This window comes from Salvelinus alpinus, chromosome 13 (genome assembly GCF_045679555.1).
Source record: "Salvelinus alpinus chromosome 13, SLU_Salpinus.1, whole genome shotgun sequence".
In the NCBI taxonomy this organism is placed as follows: domain Eukaryota; kingdom Metazoa; phylum Chordata; class Actinopteri; order Salmoniformes; family Salmonidae; genus Salvelinus; species Salvelinus alpinus.
In genome coordinates, this window is record NC_092098.1 from 8,772,165 (window position 1) to 8,798,666 (window position 26,502).

At 41.7% G+C, this 26,502-nt stretch overlaps 1 protein-coding gene across 5 annotated transcripts in view; it reads right to left on the reverse strand.

The window, feature by feature from the left end:
* The window catches only part of LOC139536951 (neurexin-2-like), a 322,196-nt gene that overhangs the window by 185,564 nt on the left and 110,130 nt on the right, over nt 1–26,502 (reverse strand). For all 5 annotated transcript variants that reach the window (XM_071337713.1, XM_071337712.1, XM_071337711.1 and 2 more), the window contains one exon: nt 3,131–3,432. In XM_071337713.1, the coding sequence (XP_071193814.1) occupies nt 3,131–3,432 (302 nt within the window). The remainder of the gene's footprint in view (nt 1–3,130; nt 3,433–26,502) is intronic.

Sequence of the window (26,502 nt, forward strand, 5' to 3'; positions counted from 1 at the left end):
CAATGTCAAATCAATACGGAGAGACAGGGAGAACAAATTAACGGACCAATTAGCTGATTTAAAAAAATCCAAATCTATTATTCATTGTTGGGAGAACAACAGTTTCAGAAGGCATTTATAATCCATGAAAATGGTTTAAGAGGAGTTCATTACATATATATGAGATATACTATAAAGTATGTGGCTCAGCTTTGACTGAAATGGTAATACTGTAAAGTACGCGGTTTACACTGTTATGATATTCTGTGAATGCTGCAGACCATCACTGCTGACTGACAAATACTACATTTCCCAGAGGTCCTCTCTGAGAAGAGCAAGGCTCTGCCACTTGCACTCTGAGGAATTGCCCTGTTCTGATCAGTATTGTAGTTATGGGTGTTTCCTGGTTTTAAATGTACTTCCCTCATGGGGCAACACATTTTTATGTCTGCTGTTGCTGTTTAGAGCTGCTATGAGTCTGTAGCTTCGATTGTAGGCAAGGTTGAACAAGGGAGTAGGTGAGATTGTGTGTGTGTGTGTGTCAAAGAGAGTGTGTGATTGAGGATGTGAGAGAGAAAGAGCAAGGGGAAGAGCAAGAGGGAGTGAGAGAGAGAGAGAGTGAGAGCGAGAAAGATAAGAGGAATCAGGCCAGCGAAAGCTGACCACCAGGGCTTGTTAAAAAAATACATTCCACTGGCGTTCCCACAGGAGGTGCGTTTCTCTCTATCGGCATGTTAGTGTGGTAACAGGAAGCTATCCGAAGAGAGGAGCTATGTATGCAGGAACAAATGCAGGGATAAAAGCACGAGCGGGTTTGTAAGCATAGGATTTTTCTGTCTTTGGGGAGTATGGGTGAGGGTAGGCTCGGGATAATGAAGAGAGAGAATGTTTGTATGCAGGTAGGGGTGAGATGTTAAGGGGGTCTGTTTGTAAGAACTGAAGATTCAGACACAAAAAATGGTTGTTAGTACATTAGTAGATAGAGAAGAGTGACTATTAGTAATTGGAAATGTATAATCTTAGTATGAATAGAGAAAAACTTGATAAAACCTCATCATTTTGGTTTTAAGTAAAGGTTGCATGGTTTGTGGTCATAACCCATGAAGGGCTAGAGTGTGGACACACAGGCGATGCATATTAATCATGTCATTATGAATGATTCACCTTAAGTCAAATGGAAAGAGAAATCCCACTTACATACAGCGTTGATTTCTGTTAATGTATATATACTATGTACAGTTGATGTTAGGAGGCATTCAACAGAATTAATAAAAGAATAAGAAACAAAACCGATCTACCTCTACGCATACTAACAAGTTGGAAAAAATTAGGATTAGAAGGCGGAAGGGAGGGGAAGTCGAGCTTTGAAGTTGAAAAGAAAGTACGATTTTTTTTTTTGTCTTGTCTTTTAACTGAAGTCTCTCTCTGAGTAATACTGTTACACAGTGCCTGACATTTCTTTGATGCCCAGTACAGTAAAGGTCTGTGCTTGTTATTATTATCACTCTGCATCTTTCTTATTCCCTTCCCGTTAGCCACAATGGACCAACCAGATTATCCAATAAGGGAGCACAGGTCTACTCTAAAACAGAATTCTGTTATAGAATAACTTGTTTTCTGATACAGCTTATTGTCCGCTGGAAGTGAGTTCTAGGAGGCAAATAACCTCGATGATATTTGCGGATTGTAAAAAGAAAATTAGCATGTTAAATGCCACCCTGAAGTTGTGGCCAATTTTGTCATGTCTTTTGTTGATTCTAGACAATAAAAGCAACACAATCTAGAGATACTGTGAAAAAATAACTATTCAGATGGTGCTTAGAATGCCCAATGCCTGCATCCTTCATCAGAAAGGGAGAAAATGGCTGGATGTGTGTACATTCCTTATAAAATAATATTCACTACATAGATAATGTCTTCATTCAATATAATACCAGTAATACAAATCAAAATTTGCGTGGAAATGTCATTTGAAAGACAAAATAATGACGAATGTATTTATTTTTTTAAATGAAGGGATGAAGCTTGGAGCCTTTAAAGAGTTATGTTAGTTAGTATACAAGACAGAGTTAGCAAAGCAATTGACCATAAAACGGTCAGTCAGAGTGGAGATAGACAGGCTTAATGTGGCGTGGGAAGGGAAAGCAGGCAGGACCAGGGTTAGTAAGAGAGTGTGTCACCGACTAACCCTCACAAGGTGTAAAGCTAGTAGAGAGATTCAAATGTGAAATACATGGTTGTATGCTTTCAAAGATCAACGGTTTTGTTGAAGTGCAAACCTAGAGGCCTGATCTAGCTATACGGACCATTCATCAGACTCTATTCTCAGCTCAGTAAAACAATTGTGGTATCCTTCCACAGGATAAACTCACCCACAGCACTGTACACATTGACATGTAAAGTAACATTTCAGTTGGAAACATGGACCTTTAAAAAAAGCACCTTCAATATGTAAAAACATGACAAATCCAAAGTGCACGAAAAAACTATTATCGATTACTACACTGTTGTTGACACTGGAATTGAGACTCAATGAGACTGACCCAGAAATCCATCCACAAGTTCCATGTTATTTCAGCCACAACAATCTACACCTCAGCATGACTAGTCTCACTAAGAAGGCGGAACATCACACTGCATCGTTTTTTCACCTATGGAGACATTATTTTGAGAGAGACAAACTTGTGGTATTGATTCATTTCACTCTGAACTGAATTGAAAAGAAACAAGATTGTGTACCGACTGCCATAGAGAAAAAAATAATGGGTTACTCTAGGTGAGGCATGTTTTCTGAACGTACCCTAAAGAACTGGGGTATGAGTCACTGGAGTTTGGCTTGGGACTGATAAATTAAGGGTTCAATCAGAAAAGCCTAAAACAGTGATATTTTAAAAATGTAGTACGCTGTTTGTTTTCTATTCATCTTAGTTTTTTCAGTCCTGAGGGAGACATTAGCATAATTAAATCACAAGCTGACAGTATAACTGCTTTTCCTTGGATGCCCATGATGAGGAAACATGAACAACTACTGGAAGCTAAATAATGACACTAGTACTCCCTCTTAAATATAACATGAAACTCTTCCTGTAATAATGAACGATAGAACTACTGCCGCGCATATGAAGGAGGAGAGACAGGGGGGCAACAGTACCTGGCGCAGGTTGCGTGTGACACGGACTTCGTGCCAGGCGTTGTCGTTGAACTTGCCGTTGGCAGGCTCCACCAGGGCCTCAAAGGCCCCGGACCCGAGGTTGATGACCAGCCACACAGCGCCACTCCTCAGGGATAGGTTAACGTAGTCAGCTGACTTCCCGGTGTGGAGCAGGAGTCCGTTCCTCTGCAGCGTGCGGAAGGACAGACTAATCTCGTCCAGGCTGCTCTGGATGGGCGTCTGAGACAGGTCATAGCTGAAAAACTCGTTGCCTTTGTAGGTGGCCACTGACTCCTCGTGTGCTGTGGAGAGAGATGGAGAGAACGCTGGTGACATCAACTATAGCTACCACAGTTGTTGTTATCTGGTCTCTTTCATGCATTGTGCTGGTCAAGCTTCTTGAAATGGATCATTCAATACGGTAACTGCAGGTTAATAATACTGTTTTTTTTAAAGTATATTTTCTCCCAATTACAACACAAAAAAATGTATGTGAACATATCAAAGAACCACTCAAACAAATATCTAATCATCATCATCATACAATAATATCTGCCAATTTTCCTTACACTTGTTTGAAATGTATGGCCTTAAATTCCCTGAATTTCCTTTGGGGAAAAAACAGACTAGCTTTTCCATGGAAAATGGAGACTTGTTAAAGATATTAGATATTATAAATGCATCTGACACACATGGCAGCACCATTAGGTCTCTAGGGATATACAGTGGGGAGAACAAGTATTTGATACACTGCCGATTTTGCAGGTTTTCCTACTTACAAAGCATGTAGAGGTCTGTCATTTTTATCATAGGTACACTTCAACTGTGAGAGACGGAATCTAAAACAAAAATCCAGAAAATCACATTGTATGATTTTTAAATAATTAATTTGCATTTTATTGCATGACATAAGTATTTGATCACCTACCAACCAGTAAGAATTCCGGCTCTCACAGACCTGTTAGTTTTTCTTTAAGAAGCCCTCCTGTTCTCCACTCATTACCTGTATTAACTGCACCTGTTTGAACTCGTTACCTGTATAAAAGACACCTGTCCACACACTCAATCAAACAGATTCCAACCTCTCCACAATGGCCAAGACCAGAGAGCTGTGTAAGGACATCAGGGATAAAATTGTAGACCTGCACAAGGCTGGGATGGGCTACAGGACAATAGGCAAGCAGCTTGGTGAGAAGGAAACAACTGTTGGCGCAATTATTAGAAAATGGAAGAAGTTCAAGATGACGGTCAATCACCCTCGGTCTGGGGCTCCATGCAAGATTTCACCTCGTGGGGCATCAATGATCATGAGGAAGGTGAGGGATCAGCCCAGAACTACACGGCAGGACCTGGTCAATGACCTGAAGAGAGCTGGGACCACAGTCTCAAAGAAAACCATTAGTAACACACTACGCCGTCATGGATTAAAATCCTGCAGCGCACGCAAGGTCCCCCTGCTTAAGCCAGTGCATGTCCAGGCCCGTCTGAAGTTTGCCAATGACCATCTGGATGATCCAGAGGAGGAATGGGAGAAGGTCATGTGGTCTGATGAGACAAAAAATAGAGCTTTTTGGTCTAACTCCACTCGCCGTGTTTGGAGGAAGAAGAAGTATGAGTACAACCCCAAGAACACCATCCCAACCGTGAAGCATGGAGGTGGAAACATCATTCTTTGGGGATGCTTTTCTGCAAAGGGGACAGGACGACTGCACCGTATTGAGGGGAGGATGGATGGGGCCATGTATCGCGAGATCTTGGCCAACAACCTCCTTCCCTCAGTAAGAGCATTGAAGATGGGTCGTGGCTGGGTCTTCCAGCATGACAACGACACGAAGCACACAGCCATGGCAACTAAGGAGTGGCTCCGTAAGAAGCATCTCAAGGTCCTGGAGTGGCCTAGCCAGTCTCCAGACCTGAACCCAATAGAAAATCTTTGGAGGGAGCTGAAAGTCCGTATTGCCCAGCGACAGCCCCGAAACCTGAAGGATCTGGAGAAGATCTGTAGGGGGGAGTGGGCCAAAATCCCTGCTGCAGTGTGTGCAAACCTAGTCAAGAACTACAGGAAACGTATGATCTCTGTAATTGCAAACAAAGGTTTCTGTACCAAATATTAAGTTCTGCTTTTCTGATGTATCAAATACTTATGTCATGCAATAAAATGCAAATTAATTACTTAAAAATCATACAATGTGATTTTCTGGATTTTTGTTTTAGATTCCGTCTCTCATAGTTGAAGTGTACCTATGATAAAAATTACAGACCTCTACATGCTTTGTAAGTAGGAAAACCTGCAAAATCGGCAGTGTATCAAATACTTGTTCTCCCCACTGTATCTAACAACCGTGCTTTAGCAAATTTGCTCAATGACATACCAGACCACATTCTATCAAGTTATGGTTGGGGGCAATCAGATGCAATTTTGCTCTTCAAATATCCATTAAGTGGTCACTAACTGATCAAATGTAAAACGTTCCTACATGTAGGTTTCCTCCAAACGATCAAGTGGACCATGACATTAATTTGAAGAATTGGGAGAATCCATCAAGCACGATGCCTAGGAATGTCATTTGGAATATAGATGATTTGAGCAGGATTTAATCAAGCAAAAGCCAGCTTTGACCTTGGAGAGTCCAACTCCCAGGTAACACCGAGGCGTGAGGCTGTTCTTCGGCTTCTTCGGCTCTAATGTATGATTCATTCAACAGCTGCTGCTATTTAAAGTAAAGCTGGTCCCATGCATATAAGAGCCCAGTCGAAATTATAAATGTTGCCAGGCAAAGCTGCACCCACATTTAACTACCACATGAAATGCAGAGGAGTGCTGCTCATTTTCTTAAAGTCTCTCTACCACCAAAGAGAATAACGCCTCAAGGTCGACATTCATATAAAACGATGTGGTGCAAATACAAACAGTCTAAGCCAACAATTTATATCTTCTGAACAGCATTCTCTGGCTCTCATCTATCCTCTCACTAGAAACGTTATGGGGGGAATAGTGCTTCTCTCTCCATCTCCCATCCTGCTTGTCGCCTGCTACGTCTGGTGACCCATTGTGACAAGAGGAATTTAATTAGCACTCCACAGTATCTGAGGAACAGTACCACAGACAACTACGCATGGGTGGCCTGTGCTACAGTTCACCATTCTATTTCACTACTGCCTCGCTCGCCCTCCCTCCCTCCTTCCCTTTCAATCCGTCTGTTTGTCTATATCTCCTTCTTCACACTCCTTTCAGGGGATCATGTTTGCATGTTTCACAGGGAAATATATACAGTTGAATTAATGCAGGCCAAGCCGCTGAATCCATTAACTTCACAGAGTAATGAGGCCGTCACAACGCGCAGGGACACAAAGCCATGACGAGAGAGAGAGAGAGAAAGATAATGGGAAATCTGTAAGAAAGTAGATAATTACATCGTCTTATTTTACAAGCACACTGTCATATAGTACAGTACCCGCTTACCAAAGACAGGCGCTGTATGAAGATACACACATAATCCTAATGGAATCTCTCCAGTGCTGCTGTACATTCCACACAGCTTATGCGTCTACGGGTGGCCTTTCACACACTGTGGTCTAACGCAGTGTAGAGCTCACGGAATTACAGAGCAGAAATGTCTATCAACAAACACAGAACATCAAATATATTAACCAGTTCTGAGTGCACTGATCTCATCAAATACATGAGCAGAGACTCTCCTCCTCCATCCCACTCCTGTTTGTACGCGGCAAAGGAATCCCTTGAGACTGAACTCCTTGCCCTCATAAACCGATTTGTGAACGAGCCTACGATACAGAAGCTCATTCAAGACAGTTCACGTCAGGTCAAGTCAGTCTGTTCGTTCCCCAAAACTACCATGGCACAAACAGCAAATAAACTGCTTATATTGATGATATTATATTACCATGATAATCCACTGTACTGTGCAATTGTGGCCCCTCTTCCGCTCTCTCCAGCCCTCCGGCATGTGTGGAAGCTAGTGGCCCAACAGATTTGTCTCTGTGCAGTGTCTCCGTCAGGGCTTGGGCCTGATATAATGTGACTGGTCCCTAAAGTGCATGCATTGGATGACAGACACAGCTGCGTTCCTCTGAGACAGCTCTCACATCCCCATCTGGGGGGGAGCTGACTGGAATCTCACATGACAACAGGGAGGGAGGGCATACAGAAGCACAGACAACACAGAGAAAATGCTTAAATAGAGGGAGGAAAATAGTAATTTGTTTTCACATATTGCCGGAGGCTAGGGAATGGTGCATCTCAATAGCGTCAATCATCTCTACAAACCTCCTCATAGTATTTGTTTATGAGAGGCAGCCTAGAAGCTGGGTAAGGTAGTAAAACCTGCTCTGGCATCTCTACATTCAGCTGGATGCCATGACAGCCAAATAAATAGCTAGAGGACTGATGATATCTCCAGGTGTATATTTTCTGTCTTAACTTTTTAGATCCCATAGCGGCCGTCGACTGCCTTTCTTTAAATAACTATAGCGGCCGCGGACCACAGGAGGCTGGTGGCGCCTTAATTGGGGAGGACGGGCTCGTGGTAATGGCTTGAGCGGAATGGGTGGAATGGTATCAAATACATCGAACACATGGTCGGATGCCATTCCACTCGCTCCGTTCCAGCCATTATTATGAGCCGTCCTCCCCTCACCAGCCTCCACCGCCGCGAACGGCCTTGTTTCGTGTCTGTCTCGATATCGCAAAATTCACTTGGTAACAACCCTGTTGTCGTATTCGCGTGGCTGTGGTCATCAACCAGACACCCGGAAACAGGGTATGCTGTCATATGACTTTTCAACGTTTTTAATCACTGCGTCACTCAAAAAGAACGTCTTCACAACTTTTCACTTTGGAAGAAGCTGTATCTATGTTGGTTGACGATACGGATTCGGACATGTCCTTGCACTTTGAAAAGCGATAACGTCGAAGTGAGTGAAATGAGTAAATAGCAGATATACGTTTGGTGTTAGTGGTTTTTAATACACCCAAAACAAACACGTATACAAAAACACTGGGCTGTACCCAAACAAAAGAGCGAGAGTAAACCTCACTGAATGACACGGGACAATACCCGTAATACACAATATATATATATATAAAGCACGCAGCATAACAGCTGCACTAACGCATAGGTACTCGCACCACCAACGGACATGGGAACAATAACCCACAAAGACAGAGGGAACACACAGCTGAAGTCAGAAGTTTACATACACTTTAGCCAAATACAGTTAAACTCAGTTTTTCACAATTCCTGACATTTAATCCCAGTAAAAATTCCCTGTCTTAGGTCAGTTAGGATCACCATTTTATTTTAAGAATGTGAAATGTCAGAATAATAGAAGAGAGAATGATTTATTTCAGCTTTTATTTCTTTCATCACATTCCCAGTGGGTCAGAAGTTTACATACACTCAATTAGTGTTTGGTAGCATTGTCTTTAAATTGTTTAACTTGGGTCAAACATTTCGGGTAGCCTTCCACAAGCTACCACAATAAGTTGGGTGAGTTTTGGCCCATTCCTCCTGACAGAGCTGGTGTAACTGAGTCAGGTTTGTAGGCCTCCTTGCTCGCACACGCTTTTTCAGTTCTGCCCCCAAACGTTCTATGGGATTGAGGTCAGGGCTTTGTGATGGCCACTCCAATACCTTGACTTCGTTGTCCTTAAGCCATTTTGCCACAACTTTGGAAGTATGTTTGGTGTCATTGTCCATTTGGAAGACCCATTTGCGATTAAGCTTTAACTTCCTGACTGATGTCTTGGGATGTTGCTTCAATACATCCACATAATTTTCCTCCCTCATGATGCCATCTATTTTGTGAAGTGCACCAGTCCCTCTGGCAGCAAAGCACCCCCACAACATGATGCTGCCACCCCCGTGCTTCACGATTGGGATGGTGTTCTTCGGCTTGCAAGCATCCCCCTTTTTCCTCCAAACATAACGATGGTCATTATGGCCAAATAGTTCTATTTTTGTTTCATCAGACCAGAGGACATTTCTCCAAAAACTACGATCTTTGTCCGCATGTGCAGTTGCAAACCGTAGTCTGGCTTTTTTATGGCGGTTTTGGAGCAATGGCTTCTTCCTTGCTGAGCGACTTTTCAGGTTATGTCGATATAACTCGTTTTGCTGTGGATATAGATACTTTTGTACCTGTTTCCTCCAGCATCTTCACAAGGTCCTTTGCTGTTGTTCTGGGATTGATTTGCACTTTTCGCACCAAAGTACGTTCATCTCTAGGAGACAGAACGCGTCTCCTTCCCGAGCAGTATGACGGCTGCGTGGTCCCATGGTGTTTATACTTGCGTACTATGGTTTGTACAGATGAACGTGCTACCTTCAGGCATTTGGAAATTGCTCCCAAGGATGAACCAGACTTGTGGAGGTCTACCATTTTTTTCTAGCATCTTGGCTGATTTCTTTTGATTTTCCCATGATGTCAAGCAAAGAGGCACTGAGTTTGGAGCTAGGCCTTGAACTACATCCACAGGTACACCTCAAATTGACTCAAATGATGTCAATTAGCCTATCAGAAGCTTCTAAAGTCATGACATCATTTTCGGGAATTTTCCAAGCTGTTTAAAAGACACAGTCAACTTAGTGTATGTAAACTTCTGACCCACTGGAATTGTGATACCGTGAATTATAAGTGAAATAATCTGTCTGTAAACAATTGTTGGAAAAATTACTTGTCAGGCACAAAGTAGATGTCGTAACCGACTTGCCAAAACTATAGTTTGTTAACAAGAAATTTGTGGAGTGGTTGAAAAACGAGTTTTAATGTGTAATCAGACAAGACAGTCTGGGGTTGATGATAATGAATCCGTTCAGTGAAGCCTAGAAAGCCGGTGACGTCGACCTCCGGAACTGGTGAACAGAATGAGCATCAGTACAACTAGTTGGGTTGTTTTGTCTTGTTACTACTTATGTAATTCATATGGAAACGGCCCAAGCTGCTTGCTGTAGCTAACTAGCAAGCCAGGCAAGAAAAGTTGTGTGTAGCTGTACATTTGAGCTGAGCTCACGAAGCGTCAACCTCAGCTGTCACATTTACTAGCTATCCATAAAGACAACTAGCTAACTAGCCACCGAAATGAAGGCTAGAGTAATTTGTGTTTATCTGTTTGGCTTAGGTTATGGTCATGTTTGGTAGGTGCAGATATTGATAGGCTATACATTGCCTCGTTTTCCTATTATTTGACAGCTTAGCTGTCGTGTTAGGTTAGATGCCCACGCAGTAGAGCTGATATGATGAGTTGGATATTTGTTTACATAGCCAGCTAACAAGTTGCTTGTTTTGTCCTGTTTCTACCGATGCCATTCATTTGGAAACTGTCCCAGATTCGTAACTAATCAGCTAACATTGGCACACTCTGTAGTTAGCCTGTCAGGCAAGAAAGCAAGAGGTGATTGGAGGAGAGAGCAAGTGAGTGTGTGCGGAATGGGAGGCGTGCAACTGTATCACACAATTTATTATGGAAACCCGTTATTAGGAAGAGAGTATGTGTGTGGTCGAGAAAAAGAAAGAGAGGAAGGAAGAGAGAGACAGTGTGAGAGGGAGAGAGAGAGATTATGTTCCTGACTACAATTGTATCATTTTGCTGCACATCTCCCTCTGTTACTCTAAGTCAGTGAAAACAAAGAAACTGATGTGGAGAGTCAGGGCTCAGCAGCAAAAGGCAGGGAGGAAGAGGAGTTAGAGATGATGTGGAGCGAGGGGACAGTGGAGGGAGAGTGGAAGAGGAGAATGAAGGAGAGGCGAGTGGAGGGAGAGAGGAAGAGAAGCGGGAAGGAGAGGCGAGTGGAGCGAGAGAGGAAGTGGAGAGTGAAGAGGAGGGAGAGGAGAGTGGAGGGAGAGGGACATCGAGAGGAGGAGGAAAAGGGAGAGGAAGAGGGAGATGAGGAGGAAGCAGAGGAAGAATTAGAGCACACCCGAGAGGGGAGCCTACATTTCCATGGAGTGTGTCTGCCACAAGTCCCTCCATTCACCCTTGTACCACACAGCCTGGGCCTAAAGCGGCAGTGGCAGGGGTTGTGGAGTTGTTTTTAACTTGGTAGGAACGTATATCAGTTCCAGATCTTGTAATGGATTACAACAAGAAATTGGGTGGGGTTGACCATCTTGACCAACTGAGGAGCTATTACAATGTTGGACGCACGGGCAGAAAATGGTGGAAGTATGTGTAATTTGTAATTGTAATTTGTTCTTAGCTTTTAAGGTATGTCTGTTTGAAATGTGTGAGAAAATTAGCTTTAACTTGAAAATTCTCAGAAAATCTCCATCAGTATTCTAGAATTGTTTTGGGGTCTAAAGGGTTCATCTGTTGTTCTGCCAACTTGTTCTACAGAGTTATTCGAGAAAGGAAAGAGAGGAAGGCTCTACACCACTCTCTCACTTAAGTATCATACCTAGTTATTTTCAGATTCTCATTTAGCTCTTTTCTAGCTTTGTCAACTATAAATGTATTTTCCCTACCTGTTCACTCCTCTCCCTGTACACTTTACAGACTTAACACCCCTTGGCTGCAACCCTCCTACTGTGGTGTACCCTGCCCGCACAACCCATGTTGAATTCCTAATCACCTGCAGCGTTTGGAACTAACAATCTGTGGTCAAGAATGCCGAGTTCATCTCAGGCTATGCTGCCCTTCAGTCACTAGACTTTTTGGCCCCGACGGAGACTTGGATCACCCCAGAGAACACTGCTTCTCCAACTGCTCTCCTTTCATGTTTTCTCTCATAGTCTGAGAGCATCTGGTCGTCGCGGTGGTGGCACAGGGCTACTTATTTCTCCTAAGTGGAGATTTTCTCTTTTCTCACCTGTCCATTTCCTCATTTGAATTCCATGCTGTCACTGTCACTTGTCCACTCAAGCTTAACATTGTTGTCATCCATCGCCCACCAGGTGCCCTTAGAGAGTTCCTCACTGAGGTTGACATCTTGATAAGCTCATTTCCTGACGATGGCTCACCGCTCTTCGTTCTGGGTGACTTCAACCTCCCGACGTCTGCCTTCATTTCTTTCTTTTCCTCCTTGCCTCTTTTGACCTCACCCTTTCACAGTCCTCTCCCACTCACAAGGCAGGCAATAAGCTTGATATCATATTTACTAAAGGCTGTTTGCCTACAAATCTCACTGCAAACCCCCTCCAGGTCTCTGATCACTACTTTGTTCCTTTTCTGCTCTCTTTCTCCCACTACTCTCTCCTCTTCTATCCTATCATCTCTCGCTTCTGCTAAAACCTTTGCCCTCCTGTCTCCTTCACCTCCCTTTCCGCATCTTATGACTCTCACTGTCCCCTTACCTCCCGGCCGGCTTGTCCCTCCCCTCCTGCTATGTGGCGGAGGGGCTAAAGGCAGATGAGCAAAATTGGAGGAAAACTAAACTTCCGGAGGACCTATCATCCTTTCACTCCCTCATCTCTACCTTCTCTCCCTCTGTATTCACTGCTAAAGCCACTTTCGATCATGCAGAATTCCAAGCTTCCGCCTCTAAACCTAAACTCTAAACTCTTTCCCACCTTCTCCTTCCTCCTTAATCCTCAACCCCCTCTCTCCTCCCTCTCTGTGGATGACTTTGTCAACCACTTTGAAAAGAAGGTGGACAACATCCGCTCCTCATTGACTCAGCCTATTGGGTCCACTGGTCCCACTCACACGGAGCGCCTTGACCTCTTTCTCCCCTCTATCTCCATGCTACTAGAGCCGGACAACCTATCCACTCAACCCCATCCCCTCCTCCAGACCATCTCTGGAAACCTTCTCCGATTCCTCACTTCCTTCATGAACTCATCACTGACCACTGGCTGCGTCAAATCCGACTTCATAATGGCCCAGAGTTACCTCTGCTGCAGAGGATAAGTTCATTAGAGTTACCAGCCTCAGAAAATGCAGCCCTAATAAATGCTTCACAGAGTTCAAGTAACAGACATATCTTATCATCAACTGTTCAGACACTGTGTGAATCAGGCCTTCATGGCCCATTGCTGCAAAGAAACCACTACTAAAGGACACCAAAAAGAAGAAGAGACATGCTTGGGCCAAGAAACACAAGCAATGGACATTAGACTGGTGGAAATCTGTCCTTTGTCTGGAGTCCAAATTGGAGATTTTTGGTTCCAACCGCCGTGTCTTTGCGAGACGTGGTGTGGGTGAACGGATGATCTCCATATGTGTATTTCCCACTGTAAAGCATGGAGGAGGAGGTGTTATGGTATTGGGGTGCATTCCTGGTGACACTGTCTGTGATTTATTTAGAATTCAAGGCACACTTAACCAGTATGGCTACCACAGCATTCTGCAGCGATATGCCATCCCATCAGGTTTGGGCTTAGTGGGACTGTCATTTGTTGTTCAACAGGACAATGACCCAACACACCTCCAGGCTGTGTAAGGGCTATTTTACCAAGAAGGAGAGTGAAGGACTGTTGCATCACATGACCTGGCCTCCACAATCACCCAACCTCAACCAAATTGAGATGGTTTGGGACGAGTCGAACCACAGAGTAAAGGAAAAGCAGTCAACAAGTGCTCAGCATATGTGGGAACTCCTTCAAGACTGTAGGAAAAGCATTCCAGGTGAAGCTGGTTGAGAGAATGCCAAGTGTGTGCAAAGCTGGTATCAAGGCAAAGGGTGGCTATTTGAAGATTCTCAAATATAAATTATATTTAGATTTTTTTAACACTTTTTTGGTTACTACATGATTCCATGTGTTATTCATAGTTTTGATGTCTTCACTATTATTCTACAATGTAGAAAATAGTCAAAATAAAGAAAAACCCTTGAATGAGTAGTTGTTCTATAACTTTTGACAGGTAGTATATGTAGTTCTGTCCTTGAGCTGTTCTTGTCTATTAATGTTCTGTATTAAGTCATGTTTCATGTTTTGTGTGAACCCCAGGAAGAGTAGCTGCTGCTTTTGCAACAGCTAATGGGGATCCTAATAAAATACCAAATACCAAAATTCTCTGCACACCAAGTCACTCGGCTCCATCGTATCCTCACTTGGTCTCTCCTATCATTGCTATGTGAATGACACTCAACTACTTTTCTCCTTCGCCCTTCTGACACCCAGGTGGCGACACGCATCTCAGTGTGCCTGGCGGATATCTCAGCTTGGATGTTGGCCCAGCACCTTTATTAAACTCAATCTCGACAAGATGGAGCTGGTCTTCCTTCCTGGGAAGGCCTACCCACTCAAAGACCTCTCCATCACGGTTGACAACTCCACGGTGTACCCCTCCCAGTGCAAAGAATCTTGGCGTGACCCTGGACAACATGCTGTCGTTCTCTGCAAACATCAAAGCAGGACTTGCTCCTGCAGGTTCATACTCTACCACATTTGTAGAGTAAGACACGTACCTCACGCAGGTCCTAATCCAGGCACTTGTCATCTCCCGTCTGGACTACTGCAACTTGTTGTTGGCTGGGCTCCCCGCTTGTGCCATCAAATCCCTGCAATTTATCCAGATTGCTGCAACCCGCCATGTCACCCCGCTCATCTACACACTCCACTGGCTTCCAGTCGAAGCTCGCATCCACCACAAGACCATGGCACTTACCTACAGAGCAGCAAGAGGAACTGCCCCTACCTTCAGGCAATGCTCAAACCCTACACCCCAACTTGACTACTCTATTCTCCCATCTCTGGTCTAAAGCTTTTCTCTGTCCTGGCACCCCAATGGTGGAACCAGCTTCCCCCGGAAACTAGGACAGCAGAGTCCCTGCCCATCTTGAAACCCTACCTCTTCAAAGAGTATCTTAAATAAACCCACAGTTTATTCTGGTGGATTAAACTGAAATTGCATCCAACTTTCTATGGCTTGTTTTAAAAATAGCAATATTTTGGAGATTATTTCATTTTCATATAACCGAAAGTGAGAGATTGCAATCTGAATAAAGGGAAAAAGGCCATTCTTGAATATGGAGAGGGACATTTTACTCATCTGCTAGAGAACCAGTTCGGATTTAAGTATTACTTTTGTATGACTGAAGCCTTTAGTGAGAGGTCTAATGCTTTAATATTTAATAATTTCATATTCATTATATTAATAGGCCCGTTTAATGCTGTTCCAAATTAAATGGAATATTTTTTACTCATATAATTTAAATAAGTTGCTAGGTTTAGGAAAGGCCATAAGCAAATAGATAAACTGGGACATGACTAAAGAGTTAATCACGTTGATTTTTCCACAAATAGACAGGTATTTTCCTTTCTATGGTAGCAAGATCTTAACTATTTTTGCTACATTTCTATTAACTTTATTGTAGTGAAATGATATATTTCGGGATATGAATACAGAGTACATGTGTGTCTACTTCAGTCAGACCATTTTATTGGTAAACTACACAGTAATGTAAAAGTAGTACTTTTTTTGTGATCCAATATGTAATATACTGTAATACAAAGAGGTAAAAAATGTATATACAGTTGAAGTCGGGTTGGGTTGAACAACTTAGGTTGAAGTCATTAAAACTCGTTTTTCAACCACTCCACAAATTTCTTATTAACAAACTATAGTTTTGGCAAGTCAGTTAGGACATCTACTTTGTGCATGACAAGTAATTTTTCCAACAATTGTTTACAGACAGATTATTTCACTTATAATTCACGGTATCACATTTCCAGTGGGTCACAAGTTTACATACACTAACATGACTGTGCCTTTAAACAGCTTGGAAAATTCCATAAAATTATGTCATGGCTTTAGAAGCTTCTGATAGGCTAATTGACATCATTTGAGTCAATTGGAGGTGTACCTGTGGATGTATTTCAAGGCTTACTTTCAAACTCAGTGCCTCTTTGCTTGACATCATGGGAAAATCAAAAGAAATCATCCAAGACCTCAGAAAAATATTTGTAGACCTCCACAAGTCTGGATCATCCTTGGGAGCAATTTCCTAACACCTGAAGGTACCACGTTCATCTGTACAAACAATAGTACGCAAGTATAAACACCATGGGACCACGCAGCCGTCATACTGCTCGGGAAGGAGACGCGTTCGGTCTCCTAGAGATGAGCGTACTTTGGTGCGAAAAGTGCAAATCAATCCCAGAACAACAGCAAAGAACCTTGTGAAGATACTGGAGGAAACAGGCACAAAAGTATCTATATCCACAGTAAAACGAGTCCTATATCGACATAACCTGAAAGGCCGCTCAGCAAGGAAGAAGCCACTGCTCCAAAACCACCAAAAGCCAGACTACGGTTTGCACCTGCACATGGGGACAAAGATTGTACTTGCTGGAGAAATGTCCTCTGGTCTGATGTAACAAAAATAGAACTGTTTGGCCATATTGACCATCGTTATGTTTGGAGGAAAAAGGGGGATGCTTGCAAGCCGAAGAACACCATCCCAACCGTGAAGCATGGGGGTGGCAGCATCATGTTGTGGAGGTGCTTTGCTGCAGGAGGGACTGGTGCACTTCACAAAATAGATGGCATCATGAGGAAGCAAAATTATATGGATATATTGAAGCAACATCTTAAGACATCAGTCAGGAAGTTAAAGCTTGGTCGCAAATGGGTCTTCCAAATGGACAATGACCCCAAGCATACTTCCAAAGTTGTGGCAAAATGGCTTAAGGACAACAAAGTCAAGGTATTGGAGTGGCCATCACAAAGCCCTGACCTCAATTCTATCAAACATTTGTGGGCAGAACTGAAAAAGCGTGTGCGAGCAAGGAGGCCTACAAACCTGACTCAGTTACACCAGCTCTGTCAGGAGGAATGGGCCAAAATGCACCCAACTTATTGTGAGAAGCTTGTGGAAGGCTACCCGAAACGTTTGATCCAAGTTAAACAATTTAAAGACAATGCTACCAAATACTAATTGAGTGTATGTAAACTTCTGACCCACTGGGAATGTGATGAAAGAAATTAAACCTCTCTACTATTATTCTGACATTACACATTCTTAAAATAAAGTGGTGATCCTAACTGACCTAAAACAGGGAATTTTTACTAAGATTAAATGTCAGGGATTGTGTAAAACTGAGTTTTCTGTAGATCCTCTATGAGGCTGTGGAGGGATACAAATTGTGGATTTAAAGAAAACATGAATCGTCAGCGTACAATGACAACTTTGTTTATAAGCCCTGGATTTCTAGCACTTTGATCTTATTGTTGGATCTGATTTAAATAGCATTTCGATGGCCATAATAAATAGATATGCCGATAGCGGACACGCTTGTTTTTACTCCTCGACAGTTTAATACCTTCTTATAATAAGCCATTATTTACTATTTTACACCTACACATAACTTTAACCCATTGTATAAGATATATATAAAATGATATATACATTCCAGTCGTACTTTATCAAAAGGCTTTTCAAAGTCATCTATGAATACCAGGCTTGGATTCCCAGATGTGTCATAGTGTTCTATTGTACTTATATTATCTCCAATGTATCGTCCATGTAAAAAAAACTGTCTGATTAGGATGAAAAATACCTTTTAAATTCTATACGCTATGCATTTTGCTAGAATTTTTGCATCTCGAGTAGGGCAGTGATCTAATGCACTGCATCGTGCTCGAGGCATCACTACAGACCCGGGTTCGATCCTGGGCTGTATCACAACTGGCCGTGATCGGGAGTCCCATAGGTCGGCGCACAATTGGCACAGCGTTGTCCGGGTTAGTGGGAGGTTTGGGAGAGGCTTTACAAATAGGCCATCATTGTAAATAAGAATTTGTTCTTAACTGACTTGCCTAGTTAAATAAACGTTAAATACAAATGAATAAATAAGCAACAATGAAGTAAGGGGCCTCCAATGTTTTTAATGGACTGGATCTTTATACTGTATTTACCACTTGGGTCCTGTTCCAGTAATAATGAAACCAGACCTTCTTGTTGAGTATCTGATAATCTACCATTTTTATAAGTGGTTAAAAAATACTAATAACAGTCTTTTTAGTACATAAAAAAAGGTTTGGTATACCTCAACTGGTATGCCATCCAGCCCTGGAGTTACCGGACTTAAAGGATTTAATTGCATCAAGAAGTTCCTCCTCTGTAATTTGCCTTCACATGAGTCTTTCTGGACAGCTGGTCATTTTACAATTTTAATAGAAAAAAATGATCCTCTTCGTGGAGATGGAGACCGAAACGAAAGTATCGACTCCTTTTTCAAAATATTGTTTGGTGAATCATGGGTTACTGCCATGTGTAACAAGTTTCAGTCAATTATTTTTGGTAGCATTTCTATGCTGAAGATTAAAAAATCACTTGGTACATTTCCCCCCCATATTCCATCCAGCTTGCTTTATCTCTTATAATATATTACACTTGATCTTTCTTGAATAAGTTCCTCCATTTCTTTTTCCTCTAACACAGGTATTCCTAAACTGGTGTACCCCCAGGGGTACACACAACGCCATCGGGGGTACATCACATTTTCAAACAGTCCATTTATATTTTTCAACGGGGCTATAGATTTGGGTGAAGTTTTTCTCTCGCCTGAGTAGCCTCGTTTCACTGACACAAATAAAATGTAACCATCTAGTGTTCAGCGAAATAACAACACAATGTCAAATACAGGTAGTCTAGTCAAATAATTAACATCCAATCACATTAACCGTTACTCTCTCGTGGGAATTCCACTAACGGTCCGTATGTAGCCAAACGTAGCTGCTGCTCATGTTGGTATCTGTACTGATGGCACAAAATCCATGACAGGGAGACATAGTGAGTGGTAACGCACGTCCAAGCAGTTGCTCCCGACGCCACTTGGGTACACTGCAGCATCCACCGAGAGGCTCTTGCTGCCAAGGGAATGCCTGACAGCTTGAAAGACGTTTTGGACACTACAATGAAAATGGTTAACGTTATTAAAGCAAGGCCCCTGAACTCTCTTGTATTTTCTTCACTATGCAATGATATGGGCAGCGACTATGTAACGCTTTTACAACATACAGAAGTGCGCTGCTTATCAAGGGGCAAAGTATTGACACGTATTTTTGAATTGAGAGATGAGCTTAAAGTTATCTTTACTGACCATAATTTTCACTTGTCTGACCGCTTGCATGATGACGAGTTTCTCACACGACTGGCCTATCTGGGTGATGTTTTTTCTCGCCTGAATGATCTGAATCTAGGATTACAGGGACTCTCTGCAACTATATTCAATGTGCGGGACAAAATTGAGGCTATGATTAAGAAGTTGGAGCTCTTCTCTGTCTGCATTAACAAGGACAACACACAGGTCCTTCCATCATCGTATGATTTTCTGTATGTCAAATGTGATATAGCGAAACACCTAAGTGAGTTGGGTGCTCAATTACGCAGGTACTTTCCAAAAGCGGATGACACAAACAACTGGATTTGTTATCCCTTTCATGCCCTGCCTCCAGTCCACTTACCGATATCTGAACAAGAGAGCCTCATCGAAATTGCAACAAGCGGTTCTGTGAAAATGTAATTTAATCAGAAGCCACTGCCAGATTTCTGGATTGGGCTGCACTCAGAGTATCCTGCCTTGGCAAAATGCGCTGTTAAGACATTGATGCCCTTTGCAACCACATACCTATGTGAGAGTGGATTCTCGGCCCTCACTAGCATGAAAACCAAATACAGGCACAGACTGTGTGTGGAAAATGATTTGAGACTCTCTCCAATACAACCCAACATTGTGCATCCTTTCAAGCACACCCTTCTCATTAACCTTTGGTGAGTTATTCACAATGTTTGATTAACAAATACAGTTTTATATGTAAGATGGTTAAATAAAGCGCAAAAATATTGATTCATTATATTATTATTTGTGCCCTGGTCCTATGAGACCTCTTTGTCACTACCCATGAGCCGGGTGGTGACAAAAACACACACTCCCTTATGTTTAATAAATGTATCGTATAGTGTGTGTGTGGCAGGCTTACAATGATGGCAAAAAACAACATTTGAGAGTGCGCTGATCCTAGTGCTAGAGGGGGTATGCAGCTGGAGGTTGAATGTTTGAAGGGGAACGGGACTATAAAAAGTTTGGGAACCACTGCTCTAATGTATGTCTAACTTTGCTGATATCTATTTTTTCCCCAATAAAGTAGCTATGTGGTTGTCCCACCTAGCTATCTTAAGATGAATGCACTAACTGTAAGTTTCTCTAGATAGGCGTGTCTGCTAAGTGACAAAAAATGTCAAATGTAATAAAGACTGTCACATACACCTGGTGGAAAGGGGTAGTTGCAGGATAGAGGTCATACGTCTAATTCACACACTATAATGGGAAAAGAGCTACAGGAGAGTTCCATTGACTTCCATTGACTGTCAGTCTCAAGGGAACAGCTGTGCTTTCCTCATTCAGAGTTCCATTCTACCTTCTCATCCCATGATGACGTAAGGCATTAATGTTTTGACCTCAAATTCTAGTATGACCTTTCATATTGCAACATTGACAATGGTGAGAAAGAAAGTAAAACACAAGGACTTCTATATCTTCCTTAGCTCTAAAAGTACATTTGTCAACAGTACTATATTTTACTTCTAAGTTCTAACTTTGCAGTAAACAATATGAAAAATTATTCTTCAAAAGAACGCATACTGTATCTTGCTTTCTATCTATGCATCTACTGGAGGCACGCCTACCTAATTTATTACATCCACATGGGAGTGAACCTCAGGGTCTCCTGAACCCCACTGTGAGGACGTCTCATTGTGCTGATATTAGATTCCATCCCCACCATCTGTTCCGACTGTGACTTTCACCACTTGGGAAAAAAAAATACACACTTCAACAATGACGGAGGTGAGCAGAGCCTGAAAAATGTACCCTACACAAATGCACTCATAGGTCAAATGATCACTTTCAGCCCACACAAACACATATAGCAGCTGAATCGCACCAACATGTTGGCGCTTATCCTTTTGTACAATGGTGTTAGAAGAAAAATGCTGTAGGAGATGAAATGGTGGAGTAGGAGAAGTCTTTGCAGGCTCTCTCGGGGTTTGAGTTAGCTCTACATAAGCCTTAATAGGACGGGGGCGATATTTAACGAAGAAAACAAACCCAGAGACACATGGTAAAAATACATTAAAAAGACAAAAGGGAAATGTACAGTATTGCTTACGCATCAGATTGCACGACTGCAGTTGTGTCGAACTTAGCAGGCCCGTTTCACAATCAGAGAAGAGATCTCACCAATTAAGGAGGCAGTTGCATACCTAAACTCACAAGTGAAAAATAATGAGTTTGAGAAATAATGTGTGTGTGCGCCTGTGTGTGGGTGTGTGTGTGTGTGTGCCTGTGTGTGTGTGCACGCGCCTGTGACTGCTGAGAGTGCAGGATAATAATGAAAACCTGACTGTAAAGTAAGCTGTCACTCTTCAAAACCTGAGCTCTCTTTTTTTCTCTTCTCCTCTCCCTTTCTTCTTCTCTCTAATGCCAAGGCCATGTGAAGGACCCCATGTGCTCCCTCAAACTGATTGAAAAGCCATTCGACAACGTGGGATTATGAATGGAGTCGGAGGTCTGAGTTATTCACTTTGTTGTGTGTATGTATCAAAGTGGTTTTATTTACTTAGCTTCAGATTAGCAGTAGATTCACTGTCGAGAGTGGAAAAACAAAATGACTACGGATTCATTTGGTTAGGTAAATTATGTATTTTAATATCAGTTGATGATCTCCTCTAAACTGAACCGCCCTGTAATGATGCCACACATCAAATTAATGAATTATGAAAATCCAAACCATATCCAATTTTTTGGGACTGAATGTGGTCGTTTGCTAAAGCTATTTATGCATACGACAGGGAGTATGGAAATGATATGCTGTAGTAATTACCTCACAGACCAAAATCAAACTATATTCTAAAGAAATAATCGCTAGTTTAACCAATAAACATTCCTGGAGGTATTAGATGTGTTTTTTTCCCCCATAGTCAATACAGAGCCTCTCTCATACCACTGACTCCAGCCATATTGGGGGTAGAGGAGGTCGATTTAATTAATACCACTCCCATCCCCCATTCAGACAAGTAGTATGTACACCAGCAGCAGCAGTTCAGTTATCTCTGGCCCACTGATATGATTAATCACTAGTCCCCTTAATCATGCCCACAGGTCTACATTCAATTAAAAGTTATCTTTTTATTATTCAAGACCACACACACACACACACACACACACACACACACACACAGCAGGCTAATGACACATAACATGAGCAAATACTGAGAATAATTGCTGGAAATAATTGGCACCAGATGACTAAATCAATCAAGGTTTCAACTGATTTTAAATGTAAAATATTTTGAGTGCCCAGAAGAAATGGAGTGGGACAATGTTGATATACATCAGGTATGTCCTGGCTATATGAAACCCATCTTGTCAACATATATGAAACTCCCCAGGGAAAGCAGGCCTGTGCACAACCAATATTGTACATCACAGCTTTCCTAAAAGCAGCACAAAGTTTTATTGTCGAGTTAAAAGTGAAAGGCTCAGAAACCAAAGCCTCCCGCCGACCTCCCTTACACTCTTTCTCTAACTCAAATCCCTGCCCTCGCCCCGTTGCACTAAACAGACTTACTCCATCACTATTTTTATTGTCAGAATGCCAAAGGAAATTGGCAGCAACACTTTTATGTCTGTCCATACTGGTAAAAGTCCTGCAGCGCTGACATACAGGACCTATAGTATACACCTCAGAGCTACCAGGCAGGATGTGTACGTTTCAGATTACAATAGTATTTCATTAGGATTCCCATTAGTTGCTGCCAAGGTAGCAGGCTACTCTTCCTGGGGTCCAAACATGTACAAAACAACACATCCGACCGAAACAAGTAGTCAGGTGTGACAAAACTAGGACCTTACAATCTTGGGTGACACCAAGCAGTTTGCTCTCCTCAACTTGCTCAATTGCCACATTATTCATTGCAAGATTTAGATGAGGTTTAGGGTTTAGCGAGTGATTATTCCCGAATACAATGCTTTTAGTTTTTGATATAGGAATAGCTTATTACTAGCCACCCATTCTAAAACTGACTGCAGCTCTTTGTTAACACTAGAACCGCCATAGGCATAACGACTACTGGCGTTTGATTTAGTAAATAAATAAAAACACCCCATAAAAACGTCCTGCTCCTTACCTCACTTTTCCTTAATGTTTGCATTTTACATTGCTCATTTGTCCGAATTTTAAAATTACAAACAGAAATTTAGAGCCTTTTCTAGCTGATTTTTTCACACCTATTCCTAATTTAACCCGCCAAGAGAATGTGCTGTAGAACGTTGGTACCCAGTCAGGCGCTAATGAGTCTTTCTCTCCCCACTGAATGACAAATGGATGAATGGGCAATAATTGTGCACGTTACTTCACAATTGAATTTAAATTAGGTCGAACTGAATGAACGATAATGAATGATAAGAGGTTAATTTAATTTAGAAAGACAATAGTGTAATGATAAGTTTGTGTTATGCCTATTTATCAGCGTTGGCGTTCATGTTAATAACAAATAATGTGGCTTTGATTTCTATATAGTATCAGAAAGAGCCTTTTCTGAGGTTTATATGACTTCCCTTTGTAAAATAACTCAAAATTCAAGAGTTTCAGCTCTATTTCCAAATGTAACTTTATCCAAGAATATCTGCGCTGTCCATGCATTCAGCACATGTCCACTCGCGCAGCATTTCTCTGGCTACTATGCAAAAACTAGTAACATAATAAACTTAAAATATGCTATTCTGTTTTCTTATAAATACATTTCTTATTTCCACAATTTTTATTTAGACCTGCCAAGTTTTGATTTATAGTCTAGAGTAACATGAACTAATGAAAATGCTTTCATGTTATTTGAAGATAGTTTTTTAGTTTTCTAGTGTTACTTAAGAACTGTTTAAATACAACCAAATGATTATTCTTCCGATAGCATAAATTAAATGTATTTATTAGACTGTTAGAATATTGATGCCTCATTGGCTGGAAGTGTCCAATTGGTTTTAGAGCTACATTTTTCACTAGGACTTTGTAGAATTATACAAAACATATCCTTGACTATCTAAACAAATAACTATTGTTATATTGTTACATGCATATATTTCCATGAACATTTCTTCATGCTTCACAATTGTTTATGCACTATCTATCAAGACGTGCCCAAGGTTGATATGCATCTGATGTGTATGCTAAAGGGGATGCCCGGCAAAGTTCTCTATATTCTCTAGTGAGTGCTGAAAGGCCAGGCGGTTTTAGTGTTACGGTTTGCAGTGATTACTTGCTGTGGTAGCTGATGTGTATAATGTTTAGTCATCAGCGTACATAAACACACAGGCTTTACTCAAGGCTAGTGGTGGTAAAATAGACAACAGTAAAGTATCAAGACAGCTGCCTTGAGGTATACCACACTCTACCTGGTTTACATTAGCGAGGCTTCCATTAAAGAAAACCCTGTGTTCTGTTAGATAGGTAGATCTCAATCTAAGATATGGCAGAGTCATAACACATACGTTTTTTTCAACAGCAGATTATGATCGATAATGTCAAAAGCTTCCCTGAAGTCTAACTAAACAGCTCTCACAATCTTCTTATTATCAATTTCTTTCAGCCAATCATTAGTCGTTTGTGTCAGTGCCGTACATGTTGAGTCTCCTTCCCTATAAGCTTGCTGAAAGTCTGTTATTAGTTTGTTTACTGTGAAATAGCATTTCATCCAGTCAAACACAAACAACATTTTCAAAAGTTTACTAAAAGGTTGGAAGCAGGCTGATTGGTCGGCTTTTTGAACCCATAAAGGGTGATTTGCTATTCTTGTGTAGCGAAATTACTTTTGGTTCAAGCCCTCCAGGCTTGAGGGCACAAACTTTCCTGTAGGCTTAAATTTAAGAGGTGACAAATAGGAGTGGTAATATCGTCCACTACCATCCACAGTAATTTTCCATCCAAGTTGTCAGTACCAGGTGGTTTGCCATTATTGATAGAAAGCAATCATTTCTTTCACCTCTTCCTCACTTTACAGAATTATTGTATTATTTGGTCTGTTATGCATGGATAAGAAGGTTCAGAGTTTGTTGTTGGCATGTCATGTCTAAGTTTTTATAATCTTGCCAGTAGAAAAGTAATTAAAGTAGTTGGAAATATCAGAGGGTTTTGTGATGAATGAGCCATCTGATTCAATGAAGGATGGAGCTGAGTTTGCCTTTTTGCCCAAAATGTAATAAGGTACTCCAAAGATTTTACTATTATCTTTTATATAATTTATCTTTGCTTCGTAGCACAGTTTCTTATTTTTTTGTTAAATTTAGTCACATGATGACTCAATTTACTGTACGTTTGCCAATTGGCTGTGCAGCCAGACTCATTTGCCATTCCTTTTGCCTTGTCCCACTCAACCATACAGTTTTTAAGATTCCTCATCAATCCACAGGGATTAAGCAGTTTTAACCGTCAGTTTCTTAATGGGTGCATTAAGGTGTCAGAATATACAAATGGTGATGCTACCATGCCTAAACTGCTAGCTGTGGGGGACCACCATGTGACCAACGCTCTAAAAGGCCCAGAGAATGGAATCTGTATGCAGTTTATCTGCTACTATGCTGTGGCCCGGAGACTCGCTACCATAACTCATAATGATAACTGACACGTTTACCACCTATAACATATATCCAAGACTTATTCTAATCTCTTTAAATGGTAATTGAAAAGAAGGATAAAGTTAAGTGGCAACCATTTTAACCTGACTTTGAGGTGCTTCTATTATAATCTGCCTGGAAAAAATTAGCCGAGCTACATAAAGACACGAGCTATCAGCAACAAAAGAAAGTATGAGTGAAATCCCCTGGCAAGTATCCACCTGACCCAGCTAGAGACAGACAGACAGACATCACATGACCTGCTTTGATCTCACTGGAAAAACCACCTGCAGGTACAGTGCATCTCCCTGGCAACATCAGAAATGTTACTGCCGGTCGGTTAGCATGGTTCTTGGGTCAGATCCCAGACATAGTAGATAATACTGTACCCATTATCAATGGCAACTTTAGCCAACCTTGTAGGAAGGGTTGCTTGCTTAAAGGGAATACAGCTCCACAGGGTGTATCTATGCAATAAACTGTAATGCATTTGAGTAGCAACGCACATGCCCCGCCCACCTGAGGATCTGTCTTTTCGGTGTTTGTTCCTTACAGTTCCTTCAAAAGTATTTTTCCACGTTTTCCAAATTTTGTTGTGTTACAGCATGAATTTAAAGTTTATTAAATATAGATTTTGTGTCACTGGCCTACACACAATACCCCATAATGTCAAAGTGGAACCATGTTTTTTGACATTTTTACTAATTAACGCAGTTACCGGAGAGGAGTGAAACCGCTCAGGGATTTCACCATGAGGCCAATTGTGACTTTAAAACAGTTACAGAGTTTAATAGCTT